General features: G+C 39.1%; 1 protein-coding gene across 2 annotated transcripts in view; it reads left to right on the forward strand.

The window, feature by feature from the left end:
* TEK (TEK receptor tyrosine kinase) overlaps positions 1-18,991 on the forward strand; it is a 42,960-nt gene that overhangs the window by 10,382 nt on the left and 13,587 nt on the right. The window contains exons 2-12 of one of the 2 annotated variants that reach the window (XM_062017666.1): positions 604-915; positions 6,437-6,547; positions 9,548-9,700; positions 11,761-11,892; positions 13,014-13,154; positions 13,873-14,001; positions 15,114-15,268; positions 15,547-15,688; positions 16,063-16,224; positions 17,042-17,176; positions 18,161-18,454. In XM_062017666.1, the coding sequence (XP_061873650.1) occupies positions 604-915; positions 6,437-6,547; positions 9,548-9,700; positions 11,761-11,892; positions 13,014-13,154; positions 13,873-14,001; positions 15,114-15,268; positions 15,547-15,688; positions 16,063-16,224; positions 17,042-17,176; positions 18,161-18,454 (1,866 nt within the window). The remainder of the gene's footprint in view (positions 1-603; positions 916-6,436; positions 6,548-9,547; positions 9,701-11,760; positions 11,893-13,013; positions 13,155-13,872; positions 14,002-15,113; positions 15,269-15,546; positions 15,689-16,062; positions 16,225-17,041; positions 17,177-18,160; positions 18,455-18,991) is intronic. The other variant, XM_062017667.1, reaches the window with a different exon arrangement.

Below are 18,991 nucleotides of genomic sequence, written 5' to 3' on the forward strand. Positions count from 1 at the left end.
ATTAAAGGAGAAATGCATTTACCTCCTTCTCTGTGCATTTTAACAACTAAATCCATAGCACTCTGCCAGATACTGTTTTAATTACCTTTGTATCTAGTACTTTCAAAGAACTTTAATCTCCACGTATGTCTGGCACTTCCATAGATCAAAGAGAGCCATTTCAATTGATTTAGACCTTACTTCCTAAAAACTGACTTCAACAGTGCCACCAATGTGATCTTTGATTTTGAGAAAGTTTCTTCATGCTGTCGTTCTTCTTCTGGGGCTTGGAAAGGTTAACACAGGAATGCTTATGAAATCATTAATCCACATGCACAAAACAGCTGAAAAAAAATGCTGCAAGTGTTGAAAGTACTACCAAGTTCCAATAACTGAAAGACATATCTGCCTTGTATTGATCCATACGCATTAAATCCATGTCACATTCATAAAAGAAACACTATGCAAGGATCCATCTGCTTCTGCAGCCCCCATTGTTCTGGTTTTTTTCTGGGGCTTCTGCAACAGCTCTTAAAATTCCACAAATTTGCAAGGCTTATTTCCTCTTCTGAGAAAAACCAACTCTGCAGCCAGATTTTTTTCACTTGCTGCTTTTTTCCTTAGGTAAAGTGGAAGCAGGCCTGGACCTCATACTGATCAACTCATTCCCGCTGGTGGGCAACTCCGAAACATCACTTATCTGCATCACTTCCAAATGGCGTTCCCATGAGTCTATCACAATAGACCGGGACCAGGAGGATGTGACGAACCAGCACCGGGAACCACTGGAAGTTAATGAAGATCCAAAGAGAGCAGCAGCCAAAGTAGTAGTGTGGAAGAGGGAACAGGCCAGTGAAACTATTGGGGCATATTACTGCGAAGGGAAACTCAGAGATGAGGTGACACGGATACATACCATGAAGATGCCACTAGGAGGTACTGTATGGGGGTCAGGTCTGATTTTTGCATGTCACTGCTGGCAGACTGGCAGTTACCCTTGCCTAACACAGGCAGGCATAAACATGGCCCCAGGGCAGGCAAGGCAGTCTGGAGTCAGCAAACATAGACTTGGCTCAAGCCCATGGTGTTTTTTTCTTAAAGTGTAGAGACAACTGGTTGATACTAGCTGCTAGTCATTTCCTCGTGGAAGTTAGTCAGACATTTGTAGGTCTGCCAGTATCTGGCTGCTGATAGGAACACAGTCAGGTGGCAAATAAGGTAAGTACTGGCCTCACTGGCACCTTGAAATAACACATACAGTAACTCAGTACTGGGTTTTTCACATCCCAGAGTAAACTTTCTAAACTTGGTTTCTAAACTTGTTTCCATTTTAAAGTCTTGATGGGTCTCAGATGTAGATAGCTAAACATGGCTATCGGTTAATTTTTTTAGCAAGTAAGCAACCTGAGCCTAGAAAATAACTGCCTTGCCTAAGGTTCAGAAAAAACACAGATCAGCAACACAGGATCTGCACAGTCTGTGTCAGTATGAAAAACCCCAAGCAATCCAGCTCAAAACTGGAAAGAAACTCCAGAGAAGTTTCACAAAATCTAAGAAGGTCATCCACTATGAATTTCACTTTTGACTTGGATTTGATTTTAAGGCTATGCACAGTAGAAAAATCAAATATGTCAGGGAGGTGGTGGGATAAGAAGGTGGGATTTCCAAGGTCCAGCACTCTAGCTTTTAAGTTACATTTTCTTATGTTCCAAATTTTGCTTGTCTCTGTACCTCATTAGACTTCTGGAAGAAGTTCCAGAGCATAGATCACCATAAGCTAAGAAAAGTGCAAGAAATTTTGGGAAAGTTTCTACAGTAAATCAAGTTTTTAAAACTTCAACTGTATTGCTAATTTTACATGCCAAGGCAGCCAGTCTGTAAGGAAATTTGAGTCTTTATAAGGTTTTAGTAAGAGCAATTACCATTGTTGACACCTCCTGAAGCTATGTAAGAAATTTAGAAAGAGGGGTTTTTCCTTTGTTGGAGCTACAGCTAGTGTTTATTTGATTCTTTTAGTATGGGGACATTAGAAGCAAGGTGAGCAGGACAAGTGCATTTTTCTTTGGCTTATGTTTTCTCTGATCAAATGTGGTCTTCAAAGGGTTGGACTGCTCACCAAGAAAGCTTTGCAGATGCAGGCTGACAACTCCATGGTTTCAAAGGAAGCTGCAATGAGGAAGAGATAAGAGTCCATGGAAAGTCAATGTGTACCTGCCTGTGGCAGAATGCCAGTGAGCTGATCACATCTCTGGCTGTAGAACAACCTGCATGGGTGGAGGAGTGTCTTCTGAATCAAACAGTTTTTTACACTTGGTATCCGTGGATCTAGGAGCAGAGAATTTAAAGTAATCAAACTTTGAGAGCTTCCTGTGTGACAGAAGTTGTTCTAACCAGAAATAACACAACATTCACAGCAGCAGTAGGTAGGTTTCTTTGAATCATTTCTGTGTTTGAATCCATTTCTCAGATTTTCTCTGCAAAAGCTCTCACTGGTGACATTGGAGCTAGTAACTCTTTGATGAATTTTTATAATCCAGTCAGGCTAGATGGGTGAGAAAGAGGCACCACAGAAGTTCTCATAGCTATGAAAGTGCACAGAAAGGGGAAGAAGAGGTCAATGAAGGACTGTGAGGTTTGGCAAAGCATCTGTAGTTGGAAAACAAGACTTTTTTCCTCTTCACTATTGTTGTCTGAACAATTTTTAGAGGCTGAAGGTGTTTTTCGACACAAAAAACTGAGCAAGAGTTGAAATGCACAGTTTCCCACTGAGGACGTGAAAGGAATGGGAAGTTGCAGCACTTCTGAAAATCCAGCCACAGTTTTTCAGCCTCAGGGCAAGAAGCTGCCAAAACATTCACTAAGCATTAATTATTAGGGTGCCCCATTGACTTCAGTGAGAATGGTCAGCTACCTGATTATGTACTTTTTATCAGATGTGCAGATGCAGAGAAGAATTTTGGTGTATAATATGAATTCCTGTTTTGCTCTACACATGCACCATTCTGAAAGTAACGACTCCATTCCCCTGAGTTCTTTGCATCATAGCATTATGGTTACATGTGCGATATTCATACGTGCAATATTCATACATGCAATAAGAGGGAACAGATTATGCTTTATGCATGTATGAGGGGTAATGCTTATCCTGTATACAGCACACATATCTAGAATAGAACACTCTATAGCCTACTTTGCATCTAGTCAACTGCCATTTATGCAATTTCTCCACACAAGAAACCTGTGTTTTCATGTATATAATTGAGCTTCCCCCACAGAAACTCTCTGGAGTAGGCAAAGTGATGATAATGGAAATGCGAACAGAGCATTGTGGCACTTGCCCTGCAACTCAGTTTGTTATGTCTCTATAAGGAATTGGCACATTTGAGATATGAAATCATGAAATTCAAGTCACAATCTAAAAATACGTTGGAACTGAGCCCACCAGGGAGTGTGCGTTCCTTTCCACTGCAACAATACTCTGAAGAAAATGTCTTGTGGTTAAGCTAAGCAACACACAAAGAAGAGAAAATGTGAATACAAAAGTTTAATATCTTGTCAAAACAATTAGTAATGCCTCACTAAATTTGATCTAGAAAACACTACAGCTAAAACTCTTAGGATCATTTGTAACTAGAAATTCATTTTTGGGAAAGCCATTGAACTTTCTTTTCCTAAATAGATCATGATTTTCACCGTGCATTTGTTATTCCTAAATAATTTTAAACTCAGGAGCTGACAGTCAGTTGGACCACTTTCAGTTTTTGATTGCCTCTTTCTAACGAGATCTTACTTTATAATTCTATATTAAAATTCTCTGTTTCTCGAAGACTCGGATTCAGATACCATTGTCTAGGTAACATGGTAAATGCTCAGTGGATTCCCATGCCTCTGCTTAGCATAATGCAGGAAGAGTCCTGCTGAAATTAATCCCGTAGCACTTACAAAAGAATGAAAACTTATGTCAGAGGCTCAGAGCATAAACACTAAAACTGCACAAGGGATAGAAATTCTGTTCTGTAAATAATTGTGAATTTTCAATAGTTGTCTTTTTTCTGTTAAAATGTCAAAATTCTTAAGGAAATAAAATTCTGGCGGAGAGGTTGGCTTAGATTCATAGAAGTGTCTGCAGTTTTGCTCACATATTCTTTCTTTAATTTTACATTTTTATGTTTAATTAAACTGCATTTCTGAAATGGAAACATTAAAGTGTTCCTTCCTCAAATACTGCAAGAATACTACCCTTTCTTCCCATCCTCAGGTCTTAGAAAATGTTGTGGTGGAAATACTAATACAGTTTCAGTCTCATACAAACTTTGATTTAGCATCTACCTTCTCGTTTCTTACAGGTCTATCACATTGATAATATAAGACAAAGTTAGTTTATCAATTTTTCTCTGTTTTCTGACCCTATCTCTATGCATTTGTTTGTCATTCAATTTCATCCACAAACTCCAAAATTTATTTTCTAGGACCATTGATATGAACCAAAGGAAATTTTGTTGACAGTTTTCTCAAAATTCAACATAAGAAAGAGGCATGACTATAGACAAACGGCAATTTTTAATAAATAAATTGTCTAACCGTTTGTACTAATTTGTGTCTGTGTTCCTTAAATGAAATATTTCCTGTGAAATAAACACACCTTTGATAGAAATAGAACTTGTGCAAGTGCAGAGCTGGCTAGGAGTGTGAACAGCTCTTCAGTGCAGTTCTTTCCAGCTGAGCCTCAGGTGTGTCTTTCTGTCCCGAAAGGAACTTGTGCAGGATGAATTCTAATGCTAAACGTCCTCAAAAATAGAAAGAGAAAAGGGGCTTGTGAAAACAAATGCCTCACAACCCTGGGTCCATAGAAAGCACAAAGGTGTAACATTCTCACTGAGATAAAAAGCTTGAAAGTTAACTTTGCCTAATTTTAGAAGAGTTTTTGCAATACTTTTTTTGCCATGAAACATATCATTGACAGTACAGCATAAAAAGAGCTACAAATTATCAGAAAACCCGAATTTGTCCTCAAAAAACTTCACATCCAATTAGATGAAAGAAAGCATCCTTAATTTCTAACTTTAATCAAAGGCATGTTGCAATTAAAATTATCGTTTCACTGGTGTCAAGAAGTACTACTGTTACAGAATTTTTTTGTCTCTTTGACAATGATATTCTGATTTTTTTTCCACTGGTAATGATAAAGAAAATATGGGTTTTTTTTCAAAATCTCTCTGTCTACTACCTTCTTATTTTTACTAAATTAAGAACTAGAAACAAATTTATATAATTACTTTTTCTGTTTAAGTGTGAAAATTAATTTCAACTTCCCAACTGGAAAATTGACACAAATTATAAAATCATTATAGTTGGAAAAGATCTTTAAGCACATCAAGTCCAACCACTAACCTCACACTCCCAAGCCCATCACCAAACTAAACCACATTCCTCAGCACTTCATCTATGTGTCTTTTGAATATCTCCAGGGATGGTGACTCCATCATCTCCCTGGGCAGCCCGTTACAGTGTTTAATAACTTTCTTTGTGAGAAAACTCTTCCTAATGTCCAATCTAAACCTCTCCTGGTGCAACTTGAACCCATTTCCTTATGTCCAATCATTCATTACTAAAGAGAAGAGATCAATCCCCTCCTCAGTATGATCTTTCAGGCAGTTGTAGAGAGTGGTCATGTCTCCTCTCAGACTCCTCTAGTCTGAATATCCCCAGCTCCCTCAGCCGCTCTTTATATGACTTGTTCTCCAGACCCTTCACCACCTTCGTTCTCCATCTTTGGCCGTATCACCCATCTAGACTGTTCATCCTACAGAGTTTTAACTTAAATTAAGACACACTTTCCAATAAGAATATTTTGGTTACAGTACCACTGAGTATGAATGGTTTTTTGCTTTTGTTCTTATGGCAAGCCAACACTCTTAGCTTTCATACAGAGCATGGTGAACTAACATAAGCACAGATCTACTCTGTCTTGTGCATCTCTCTCAGAGCCTGAATGTCCTGAACTGTCTTGACTGTTCTGCATTATAAATCTTAAACACAAAAGGAGTCACTCAAGGTATTTATTTCCCTATGATATACGTTCCAGTACTTTATCCAGTCTCCTTTAAAAGTGTCTCAAGAGATGAAGAAATTTGGGAAGGTGCTTTACAGCCAGTTGGAGTTCCTGTTTAGGAAGTGTTTCCAGTTCCTCAGGCAAAATCCAATTATTTTATTTTACTTCATGTCCTAGGTTCTAGTGGCAATCTTTTGTTTCAGGGTATAGGTGAGTCCTCTCTGTCAAAATATAGAGTTGACGTTGCTGGTGATAAAAGAGTCAGTGAGTGCTCTAAAGAAATTTAAATGTCAAAATCTCAGTCAAGGCCATTCTGTAAACCACTCTCAGCTTTTGTCCCAGAGACCTGATATAGACAGTAACTACTACTATTTATTCTATATTTCTGTCCCATTCTGTTTTCAGCCTCATTCCACCCGGTGGCATTAACTGTTACAGCAAATAAGGGAGAGCATGTGAATATTTCCTTCATCAGAATGGCAGCAAAAGAGGAAGATGCAGTGATCTATAAAAATGGTAATTAACTCTTGTCTCTTGTCTGTTGTCTTGCTACTACCATAGCTGTTTTAGACTCATTGCTGATGATGCCTGTGTTGTGTATACATTATTCCTCACACATTTAAAGTTCCTTAAAGAAGCCATCAGTTATATCAGTTATGTTGAACTGATCTGTTTTATTTCCACTAAAAAGCCAAACCCTCTATTTATACCTTTGTGGGCTGATTTTAGCATCTTTAAGGGTTTTTGCTGTGCCATTGTATGCTGAAATGCTGTGCATTTCTGCTGCTTTTCAAACACATACCTTTCCTTCTTTAAATGGCTTTTACAAGCCATTTAGCTTCTATGATTCTCTTCAGGCCAAGAAATTAGACACTAGTGATGTGCTGTTAGAAAGGCAAAATTGTCAAAAAGATCTAATCCTCATATCATTTGAACACAAAAATTAAAACATATGACATCAACTTTTCCGTCTAACATGGCACGTAAATCACGTGTAACTCACTGTTCAGCTGCTGTGTTGCTGCTGTTTGACACTGGGAAATACATGCTGTTTTGCTGTCTACCTCCTGTAGAAATCCAGTAAAATGCTGGCCATTAAATCTCACAGTGGCTTCATACTTAATCAGAAAGTCATATCCCAACAAATCACAGTTGTGGAAAGCACATGCAGTGGACTAGTCCATTTTTGTCAGTAAGTGATAGTCTAGTTTACAGTGAGCTACCAGCAACCATGGAGTAAATAGAAGAGGAGGAGGTAAGGCTCAGCACACTGCAAAAGAACACATGCAGTGAATACTTAGAGCACTTCTCTACAGGCTGGAAGAGAGAAATAACCAAAACGTGTATTTTCAAAAGGCAATACACAAATCAGAGTTTCTTAAACACCTGGTTATTAATTCTTCAGAGATTCAGGTATGGCAGTGCATAGTGGAAAAAGTTGTCCTTTCAGAGTCCCAGTGGAAATTTTGTGATCTCCTATTAGCATTTTCTCATATAAGAATCACTGTGACAGAGTAGGAATGCTTACATCATGGTGCTGCCTTAGCTGCAATTCCAACTGGAAATTTGGCAAAAAACCTTAACTGTGACTCTGGACAGTAGGTCAAGTTCTCCACCTGAGATTGCAGCTGAAATAGCATCCCTGAGGATTCCTGATGCATAAGCAAAGAAGAGAAAATATTCGTCCTATCATGTTTAAACTGCTGCAATCTTTCACTTCAGTCATTTTAAATATCAATTCTCCCTTGCAGACCCTCACAAAGGCTGTCTAGAGAATGAAAGTGTTCCACTAAACAAGATTACTTTAAGATATTGGCATAATATATGCCATCTTAGAAGACAAGCCACAAAAAACCTGCACCTTGCTAACAGACTGAGCATAAGGCTTTCTTGGTACATTTGATTTGTGGGAGTATCGTCTTGTTAATGGTCATTCAGCATAAAAAAGACAAGAAACAAGAGAAGTGAGAAATATGCAAACATACAAGCCCTAAGGAGTAGCAGGTAACAGAGAAAACATCAGAAGGCAGAGGTATCCATCTTCTGAGGGCCAGTAAGGGAACAACACAAAGCCCTGAGCAGCTTCAGACAGGGCTTTGCAGGTATAAAATGTGGGGAACGGGATTATCATGGGTGTCATGGAGAAAGAGTAAACTTATTATGACACAATTGAAGGGGACTGTGAGCATGTGTGTGAAATAATGGGATATCTACAGAAAGAGACAAACAGGAGACAGGGAGCACTCAAAGTGAACATGAAAGGAACAAGCATGGGAAAATGGAGTGGGAGGCAGGTAAAAGGTTCCACTACAACCTAAATGTGCTTTCCACCTGATACACAGATGTATAATCTGCTAGTGGCCTTCAGGCCACAATAGAAGGCACAACAGGTTTCACTCTTAGCAACTGGAAACATATGCCAAGGGTCAGAGGGGCTTGTGCATCTATGGCCAGGAACTGGAGAATCTGTGTGTAAGGCTAGTTACATGAGAGACCCATTCAAGTGTGCATTTGTGTGTGTCACACTAGTGACTTCAAGCCAGATTAGTCAGTAAGAAGGATAAGAGGTCTGAGATCCAATTACTAGTGACACAGTAGATCCAGGCCAGCTAAGACCCATTTTTGGGTGTATGAGGGCATGAAGTGTGACAATAAGCCTGACTGGCTGGCAAGCAAGGATAGGATCACGCTTTCTGAGTTGTTTTTGTGTACATATGTACAAGCAGTACCTGTAAAAGCACAGTTCTGCACAGGTCTATTGGCTGGCTTTGTTGACATAATGTTTGTGAGCATGTACACACATGTTTTGGGGACAGTCGACTGGACTTGGCATTAGCTGATTGCAGTTAGCTGGATGCAGTTTCTCTTTGACAAGCAACCCATGTTCAAATGTTATCTCTTGGTGATTCAGAGGAATGAGAGAAGACCAAATGCTACTGCCTGCCTTAGCAAGCATGCATGACCAACTACAGCAAACCTAGAATAACACAGATAAGTTGCCTTGGTGAAAAAAAATAGAACAGACAGAAACATGTTAAGTCTGGGAAGAAAAGATAAAGCTGTGCTGTGTTCTTCCTGCTTTGATCTGCTAGGCAAATCGGTGTGCTGCTCAGGTTAAATAAGACCTGGCTGGCATTTACGATTTGACTCCTTCCAGTCACACTAAACTCCTTATAAATCATCACCTCTCGCTGCAGGAAAGAGCAAGAAACAAAATGAATCCTTTTAACCACTGGAGTCTCAGTAACGTTCCTGTAAAGCAATGTTGAACAGGAAGCTCTTTGTCCCATCAACCTACCAAATCTTCTTAAGATCTAACTTCCTCTTTGCTTGCAACTCTCCAATTATAAAAAAGTAGTATAGCTCAAAAGCTGTCTGAAAATTCGTAACTAATAAACAGATTTCAAAGCTTAGCTCGTCCCAGCTGCCCTTCCTCAGTAATCAGTGCCAAAACTCACTTCTATCTATAGAAAGTGAATGACTTTTGTCTGTTGTACCTGTGTGCACCTTCCCCAGGTTCCTTCATCCACTCGGTGCCCAGGCATGAAGTGCCAGGGGAGCTGGAAGTCTCCTATCCTCAGGTCCAACCACAGGACGCAGGGGTTTACTCTGCCAGATATATAGGAGGAAACCTCTTTACTTCTGCTTATACAAGGCTTATTGTAAGACGTAAGTTCCATTAACATGTGCTGATGATTAATTGTCTAAAGTTACAATGGATCTGAAATGAAGCTCATACTGTGCCCAAATATGGGCCAAGATCCTTGGCACTATGTGTCATTGCATTATGTCAGAAGAAATTTTTTCCTGAGGATATTTGGTACAAGCTGATACTGATTTAAGCGGTAAAAAAAGAACCAACAAACAGATCTATGTTTTATTCTTGCTGCTGACAGGATCATTAACTCTTTTCTTGACATCTCAGCTTTGCAAACACCAAGTAAGTACGAATGAAGAAGGTGGCACTGTGTCTCCCATTAATACAAGATGTGCATCTGTGAACAAAATAGGAATTTTCAAATGTCTCCCCTCTCTATGGTAGACTCTATCCAAACCCCATTTATCCTAAGATTTATCATCTTTAGCGTACAATATTGCATCTTTACAAATTACCTGAGCCTTAGCTGGCTCTTAAAGTTCACCTCACAGAGGATGATGATAGAGCCAGTTTACAATGCATGCAGATATTTTCCATCAAATATTCTACATCTGGCAGCTCATGCTACTAGGTCCATTTTTCATCAGATATTAAAAAAGTATATATTCTGGTAACTTGGGTAGAAATATAAAACTGACATGTAAAAATAAGTATGTGTTCAAATATCTTACATTATGGAGAAAATGTTTCTGATGGGAAAGTGTATTTTACTTGCTAACAGAACACTTTCAGGAGTTGCAAATTATTTGATACAATGCCCCAAATCTGGATTTTTAAGCTATTGCCACCTTACTAAATAGAATGGTCCAAGATCTGTTCTCTACTCTAGTGCCAAGTTGCACAGTAGAAGACTTATCCATAAACTCTGTCCTCTGCCTTGAAGCAGGCTTTTTCTTTGCTCATCCTAGCTGTTGGGAAAACTCTATGGGCATAGTCTGAGAGAGTGGTAGGAAGCACACTGATGATAAGGAGCACAGACTGATGACTTTTTAGCAAAGCTTTCTTCTCAAGTATCCACATATAAGAATTTCATTCCAGGAGGAGGAGAGAACAGAGTTCCGAGCACTGTGTTGATTCGTTCACACTTGCTGAAAGCTGAAAAAGCTGATCCAAGACTGACTTACAGTTTTAGTAACAATGTTTGGTTTACAGTTTTGTGTGCCTGCCTCAGGACTTTCCAGTTCATTATTTTCTCAGTCCTAGCATTACACTAGAAAAAGGCATGAAAGTCAGTTTCTGAATGTAAGAAATATTGTTACAAATCAAATACTGAAAATTATGGAGTCGTCTCAGATCTTGCTGATTTCAAAAGCAGCTCAAAGAATTTTGCATCCTCTAGGGATGGGTGAGGTATCTTCAAGATGAAGTAATATACAATTGTTTAGAGTTTGAGCTCTGCTTCTATTAAACCAATATAAAAAGTCCCACTGGTAGGCTCAAGGGTAGTAGTATTGTTTTAAATTGTGAAGTGGACCTGTCACATCAGGTGTGACAACTGATTGCTCTTAATCCTTTTATTCCAGAAACAGGTCACCAGTTGATTAAGCATTGTTATAAAGACCCAGTGAAGACAATAAAGACACAACAGATGTAAACTCGTCTAATGACCTTTCAAGAAAAGTGCTGTTGCAGGAGAAAGCATGACTGGCCAAATGCTGGTACAATGCCAAGATTGGTCCTGCTGGCTTACCAATACAGACAGCTCTAGCAGAAGCCTGGACCTTCTGTAAGAATAGAAATCTGAAATACGACACCTTTGCCCACTTCCAAACTTACTTTTACAAACTAAAAAAAAAAAAATCTATCTCTGGTCACAGAAAAAGAAAATGTTTTTCAGTACCTTCCTTGAAGAAGTTAGGTAGTATAACTGGACTTTATGCAGTAATTCTGACCCAGAAACCGAGGCACATGCACAACAAAACAAATGATTTCTTGCATTAGGTCATTAGGTTGGGGATTTGAGGGATCCATATGAATATTTTACTGTCTGTCTTAATTTAAAATAATTTTACTGCCTGATTGGTTATTGAATAAGAAGTCAAGAAATATGTCATTTTATTTTTCCATAAAGGATGTGAAGCTCAGAAATGGGGCCCTTCCTGTAGCTCCCACTGCCCTTCCTGCATGAACAATGGCATTTGTCATGAAGATACTGGGGAATGCATCTGTCCTCCAGGTTTTATGGGAAAAACATGTGAGAAAGGTGAGTAAATATTATTTTCACAGACTGCTTATTAATTTATTCACAGTTACAGAAGTTGACAGATTATTGAGGAAACCATCAACTGGAGTAGCCTTGGTTTACTCTTTATAGCTATGCCATTTACAGCTACTGCTGGAGAAAGAACAGCGTTGTGTGACATGAACCCTGAACTAGTAAGGCTGTTCCTGTAGTTGGGATCTAACATCCACCTCGTTTCTCTCAGTAGAGATTATATTGTTAGGGAAGATGAATGTTCTTAGGTCTTCTTGATCAATATGCAGTCTGAGAGTGTGCTAGATAATCTCACCTAGGCTCGTTTTCCCACTAGAGGCTGGACCAGATGATCTTTTGAGGGCCCTTCCAACTTGGCTTGTTCCACCCTTTCCCTGAAATCAGTATGCTCAAAGATATTGATTAAATGTTCTGTAGAATAGGATATCTTAAGGATACACTGACACTGAGAAACAAAGCCTTGTGTTAGAGATTCACTGGCTACTTCTGAACAAGTTGCTAATGTGCTTCCAGGGTATGTCTCTGCAGGGGCATATCAAAAGTCCTGTCTCTGTTTGTCCACTATCTGTGTCTGTGACAACTAGTTTGGGTTTTGAAAAATTTACAGCAGACATCACATTGCTCTGATCTCTCCAAGCAACTTTTGGGTTCAGTGCTAAATACTAATTATAATATTGTGACAGCATTGCAATGCTGCAAATACTGGAGTTAAGCTACTGGAACAGTTGAAAACAGAATTCCTCTCACATGGCACTGATCTTAGCAGAAAAGTAAAACCTTTTTAAGCTTGGCAGTTTCATATGCATTGCTATCTAAGAGGAATATTTGGTTTTCATGGCAATGTTTGTCCATGTTATGTTTAATAAAAAGGCTTATAAAGAGAATTTGTTGCTGGAGCTCTCTCCCCACACATCCAAAGTAATGGATGTTTTGTTGATTCATTGATCCTTAAATAAGAGAAAATTACCTTTGTTTCTGACATCTGAATGGTAAGAATGTTATTTTTTATTTTAATTTCTGTTTTCTGTTGTGTAAAGCTTTATTATTAGAAACCTCATCTCTTCTGTGGACTTAATGCTGTTTGGCTTTTCTTTCCCTCTCTTCAATAGCTTGTGGTGCCAATACCTTTGGCAAAACATGTGAAGAGAGCTGTAAAGAAAACTATGGCTGCAGAAACTACATGTTCTGCCTACCAGATCCATATGGTTGTTCTTGTGCCACAGGATGGATGGGTCTGGAATGCGATAAAGGTATAGTAAAAATATGAGGAATGGTGGAGTCCTTAGTGTGCTGCACAGAGGAAATATAGAAGGGAACTAACAGTAAAATATAGGATTTTTTTACATTCTGTAATGGAGAGATACTAATATTTACTTACCTTGGAAGACCACATCAGATTCTCAGAATAAGGACATAGTAAAGTTGAAAATTATTTAAATTATTCTGAATTGGTGTTCTACTGAGACACTAAAAATCCTCTAACAAACATCTGCAGCCCTGCTGTATTTCTAAAAGTCAAACTGAGAAACTCCATAGCAAAAACCTATCCATTGCTGAGCAGTACTGAGCATAATAATCAGCTTTGATCATTTCAATTGGACTGCAATCTCTTTGGGACACGAAGCACATCTTCCTTTATGAATACATGCCATGTTGTTCAATGGTAAGAAAACTCTGATGAAACTTTTGGGCACTACCACAATGTGAGTGAAAAAATGGTGGAGACTGAATAAGACTTCCCATGGGCATCCAGTCTACAAATGTCAGGCATGGATACAAATGTGTTCCATGTTTTTGATGTTAGTGTGTTCTCAGGATGCTCTGTGGATGACTTAGTGCTAATACATATGGTTTCAAAGAATTCAATTAAGGGAACAAAACCTTAATGAGGAATTGATGCATGAGATTGAAAACTAATGGAAGACATTTTTTAGCATCTTTGCACTAACTGGACACATGTACTTGCAGAATGCAAACCTGGTTTTTATGGATCGGATTGCAAACTCAAGTGTAATTGTCACAATCGAGGGACATGCGACAGATTTAAAGGCTGCATCTGCTCCATAGGATGGCATGGTCTGCAATGTGAAAAAGAAGGTAAAGCAAGGTAACATGGGAGTAAATGGCTTTTCCCAGTGTAACTGAAACCGATTCTCACTCTAGTACAGCGTTGCCACTTCAGGATGGCATCCTTGCTCTGTTAATTGTATTCCAGGGTAATAATATTTCTGTACATCTTTATTGCAACATAAGGCGTTTAAGCCTCTGTCCCATATGATGTAGAGGCTATTATGTTACAATTTTGTCTGACATTGCTTTTATTAAAGGTAGATTTTAATACCTTACTCCATAAGATGTGACACTGACCTTAATATCAGTTACTGACAGAACCTGCACATCCTACCCACATGATCAGCTTTTGGATAGGTTCATGGTACCTGACCATTACCTACCTCTTGTTTATCTGCATACAGTCCTATACCATGTGCCTCATGATCTGAAATTGAAAGACTAAGACATCAAGACAACCCTAGGGTTTGAAAGAACTCTGTCTCTCTGAGAGAGAGATAAGCTTGCAAAGTTGAACATGTTCAGAATCTCTTTGGTTTCAGGCAAGGTTCACACACAGTATTTTATCTTAGCATCAATTATTTCTGCTTGATAAATAAAGTGACAAATACATTTTTTACCTGTAAAAGCCTTCAAGCACAAAATTAAGCAGAGAAATAAGACTGTGATCCAGACAGGCAAACTATACCATTCCGATCTGACTGCTCTTACAGACAAAATGGGAGAGCAAATAGTCACTGTACATTCAATACAAAATGTGCGAATGATTCTGCCATAGCCAGACTGTGTTTAGAATGTCAGTGAGAAAAGGAGGAGAGGAGAGGAGAGGAGAGGAGAGGAGAGGAGAGGAGAGGAGAGGAGAGGAGAGGAGAGGAGAGGAGAGGAGAGGAGAGGAGAGGAGAGGAGAGGAGAGGAGAGGAGAGGAGAGGAGAGAGGAGAGTGGACATAGGGCCTGTTTTTTCTGACATGATGTTTACACTGTTGTAACAGTGCTGACTTTTGCAAGCATGACCCACAGGAGTGAAGTGAGACCAGACATCTATGCTGCTATATTAATTGTACATCTAAACGTGTTTTGCTGCTGCCTTTTTTAAGTTCTGTTTGACGGCTGACATTATAATACTATATATCTCCTGTAGGTTCAGCAGATCTTTCACCTCAGATAAAAAACTTACTAGATCCTGTAGAACTGAATTCCGGAGTCGAGTTCAAGCCTTTTTGTATAGCAACGGGGATGCCACTTCCTAAATCTGAAGAATTTAAACTTTTGAAGCAAGATGGAACTATCCTAAAGGTAAGCTCCTGATTAATTGCTTCCCTTTATTTCTAATGTTTATGTTGATTTTATCTGTGGTTAATGCACACTATGGTTTCCAAACATCACGTTGCAATTTCAGTATTTGGGGTACCTCATGGATTCACAAGCACACATGAAACTATGGAATTGACCATTGTGCACTCTTCTGTTGATGTCACAAAGTTCTAAATGGGTTCTTAAACTGTAAGAGTGTGTCATGGGACTATTTTAAATGCCTACAGGTTTTGGGTCTTATATGTCTTCTGTCATTTCAGCCTGCCCTAATGGTTACCAGTAATCGCTCTGAAGCCATGTTTACAATAAATCGAATCCAGCCCCGTGACACAGGAACTTGGGTCTGCAGTGTGCAAACAGTAGCAGGAATGGCAGAGAAACCATTTCAGGTTACAGTCAAAGGTAAAAGCACAAATCTCAGCAAATGTCTTTGCCTCTCTCCTTTTAGTGGTAGCTTTATACTCCATCAGAAGACAGAGCTCTGGGTCTGCATCTGAATAAATATTTACAGTCAGAATATGAATGCAAACCCTTTAAAAGAAACATACTAATCATGTGTATTGACAAAATAAGTGTGATGGTAAGGATTAGAAGAAAACCCAAGGAGTTTTTTTAAGACCTAGACTGTCAGCTTTACAGTGTAAACCCCTGTCAGCTTTGTAAAGGGCTTTGATGAACATCTCCCATTTTCCTGTAGAAAGATATCTAGGAAGATTCCAGAGGTTTACTGATATAGGGAATTCAAAGGCTGGTTTAATACTTGCACTCTTGCTCAGTTCCTCCTGTGCCACAGTATGCCCCAAGGCTTACAGACAGTGGACATAATTTTCTCATAATTGACATGAATGCTGAGTTACATCTTGGAGATGGACCTGTTGTGTCAACAAAGCTCCTGTACAAACCAGCAAAACGTTATCAGTCCTGGATGTCTGTGGAAGGTAAGAGAGTGTTCTTTTATTCCCTTAAAAGATTCATGCTGAAACATAATGTGATGTCTGTTCCTGACTAGGCTCAAAAGACTGTACTGTTCATAAAAGTTAACTTTTTTATGACTGGACACATGACTCTTTGTATATCATTATGTATAATGTTAATGTGAATATGGTACAATAGCAGAAGCCAAAGGAGTATATTCAGTTTTCAGTAGCCAAAATGTTCTCTTCTCCTTCATTAAGATAAAAAGCATTGGTCCCAGCTATTGAAAAATCCCATGTAAATAGCAGGTTTTCAACAGTACTGAGAAGTACAGAAACATCCTGGAGCATCTACAATTTTCCTTCACAGCTATAGTGCCCTTTGGTAAAACTAATATCTTACCTAAATATTTATCAGGAGTGATACGGGCAAAATGAAGCCTGTTTGTGAGTTAGAAGACCTCTTCCAGCTCTGTTTTATGCAGAGGCCTGAAATATTATAGGAAACATTACAGGAATTTTTAATAATTAACAAATGGCTGTTACTAACTGAAGATAACCCAAGATCTCCATATACAATGTAGACTGACTAAGCAACTAGTCTTGTTCTGCTCTGAAGGAAGGGCAAATGGAAACACCCTCTGAGCTGTATTGGAGCTCAACTTAAAAATAAGTATTGCATACTTCTAAACAGTTTATCTTAGTCAATCAGGAACAAAAAAAGAAGATCCTGAGTATCTTACCTTCCATGGTTAGTGGTTCAGGAATGTTTTCCAAATCTTTCCTTCCTTAACATTTTTCAGCATGGGCTATGGGTTTCTCTTTTTTTTTTTTTTGTCAGTAAAAGGCACAACCAAAAGACTGGACAATCTGGAACCAAAAACAGAGTATCAGTTCTGTGTTCAGCTGAGTCGTCAAGGGGAAGGCGGGGAGGGTCACCCTGGACCACAGGCTAGCTTCACAACGGCTGCGCTTGGTAAGTTGTCACAAAGGGGCTGTGTTAGTTGTTTTTCTCTGTGATCTGTTTCCTGATGTCTGCCAGAGTACTTTCATTTGAGCAAAGAAAACTTGTAGTCTCTCACAAAGTAATATCAGGAAAGAAAAATAAAAAAGAAACAAACACCAAAACCTGGAAGTGAAGAAAACCAGAAAAGGATAGAGATATTATTTTCACTGATTTAGAGGTGCGGGGTCTGGGAAGGAAAAATTTACACTTTGTGGCTGGCTGTGGAGTAGAGTTGGAGATAACTGCTTCTGCACACCAGCCGTTCCTCTTAATACAGGATCAGTCCTAGTATTAGATCAGTTTACTTTGAAAATAAAGATGTCTGAACAAGCACATCTGTCTGTAAAAAGTGTTTAGTCCACTCAGGATACAGCTCAAACAATACAGAGGATAGCACTAGGAAATCACAGAATCACAGAATGGTAGGGGTTAGAAGGGACCTTTAGAGATCATCTAGTCCAACCGCCCTGCAGGAGCAGGTTCACCTAGATCAGGTCACATAGGAACATGTCCAGGCAGGTCTTGAAGACCTCCAAAGAAGGAGACTCCACAACCCCTCCGGGCAGCCTGTTCCACTGCTACCTCACCCTCAAAGTGAAATAGTTTTTTCTTATATTTAAGTGGAACTTTTTGTGTAGTAACACTTGTCCTGTTGCTACCTACATTAGAAAAAAGGGATGCCCCAGCCTCTGGCTTCTCACATCTAAAAAGAGCATTTGCAACACCAGCTCAGTGAAGAGACCTTTTTGTTGACACAACAGCTGTTGATAAGACACTTTGGGACTATGAACACCTCTTAGATGTAATTTCTGTCAAATTGGGTAGGGTGACAGAGAGAATTATCCTTTGTCACCTCCATCTAGGGCAAGTGGTTGGTAATAACTTGTACCCTCTATTTTAGCTCACATATCAGACATAAAATGTTGTTTCCCATTTCACTGTGACTTTTCCAAGGTCTTCCTCCACCAGAAGGTATCACTCTCTTTCCAAAAAGTATGACATCCCTGAATTTGTCATGGCACCCTTTAACACTGAGGACAGAAGATGATGTTCGTGTTGAAGTGGAAAGGAAGAGTGTGAATGACAACGGTGACGAGAGCAGTGTTATTACTCAAGTGCCAGGAAATATGTCTACCCTGATAATTAAAGACCTTGAGCCTAGACAGCAATACATGTGCAGGGTTCGAGTGAACACCAGGTCCCAAGGAGAATGGAGCAACTATCTTTATGCATGGACTTTCAGTGACAGTAAGTAGCTGATTCACATAATTTCTGTTTAATTCTGCCTTCTTCCACAGGTGATCAGAGTGATTGTCATTTAATGACTATGTTAAACGTAATCCTTTTTTCTGGTAAGAGTCCCTAATGATCACTTGTGGTTCTTATTACTATTATTATGGAGATATCTCAGCCTTCAAAGAAATTCCCATGCTGGAAATCATCATGAGCTAAGAATGAGTTTCTTAAAAAATTGAAAAGCCAAATTACAAGCTTGGTAATTCACATCTTCATTTCTGATATAAATAGCATATTTCCCTCCTCACAATGATGAACAAACACAGATCACTACTTCAAGTTCTTTTGCAACTCCAAAGAGATATTCAGACCCTGCAACTCAGATGTGTTAATACAGAAATAATCACCATTTAAAGAGGGAAGAGAAGATATGATGCACATTAGAACTCATGTGAGCAAAGGGTGATTGTGCACTACACTAGAAACCAACATCCACCCTTGAATTCCCTGAGTGTGACTGATACCTTTTCATAATGCCACAATAAATGC

This window comes from Colius striatus, chromosome Z (genome assembly GCF_028858725.1).
Source record: "Colius striatus isolate bColStr4 chromosome Z, bColStr4.1.hap1, whole genome shotgun sequence".
In the NCBI taxonomy this organism is placed as follows: Eukaryota; Metazoa; Chordata; class Aves; order Coliiformes; family Coliidae; genus Colius; species Colius striatus.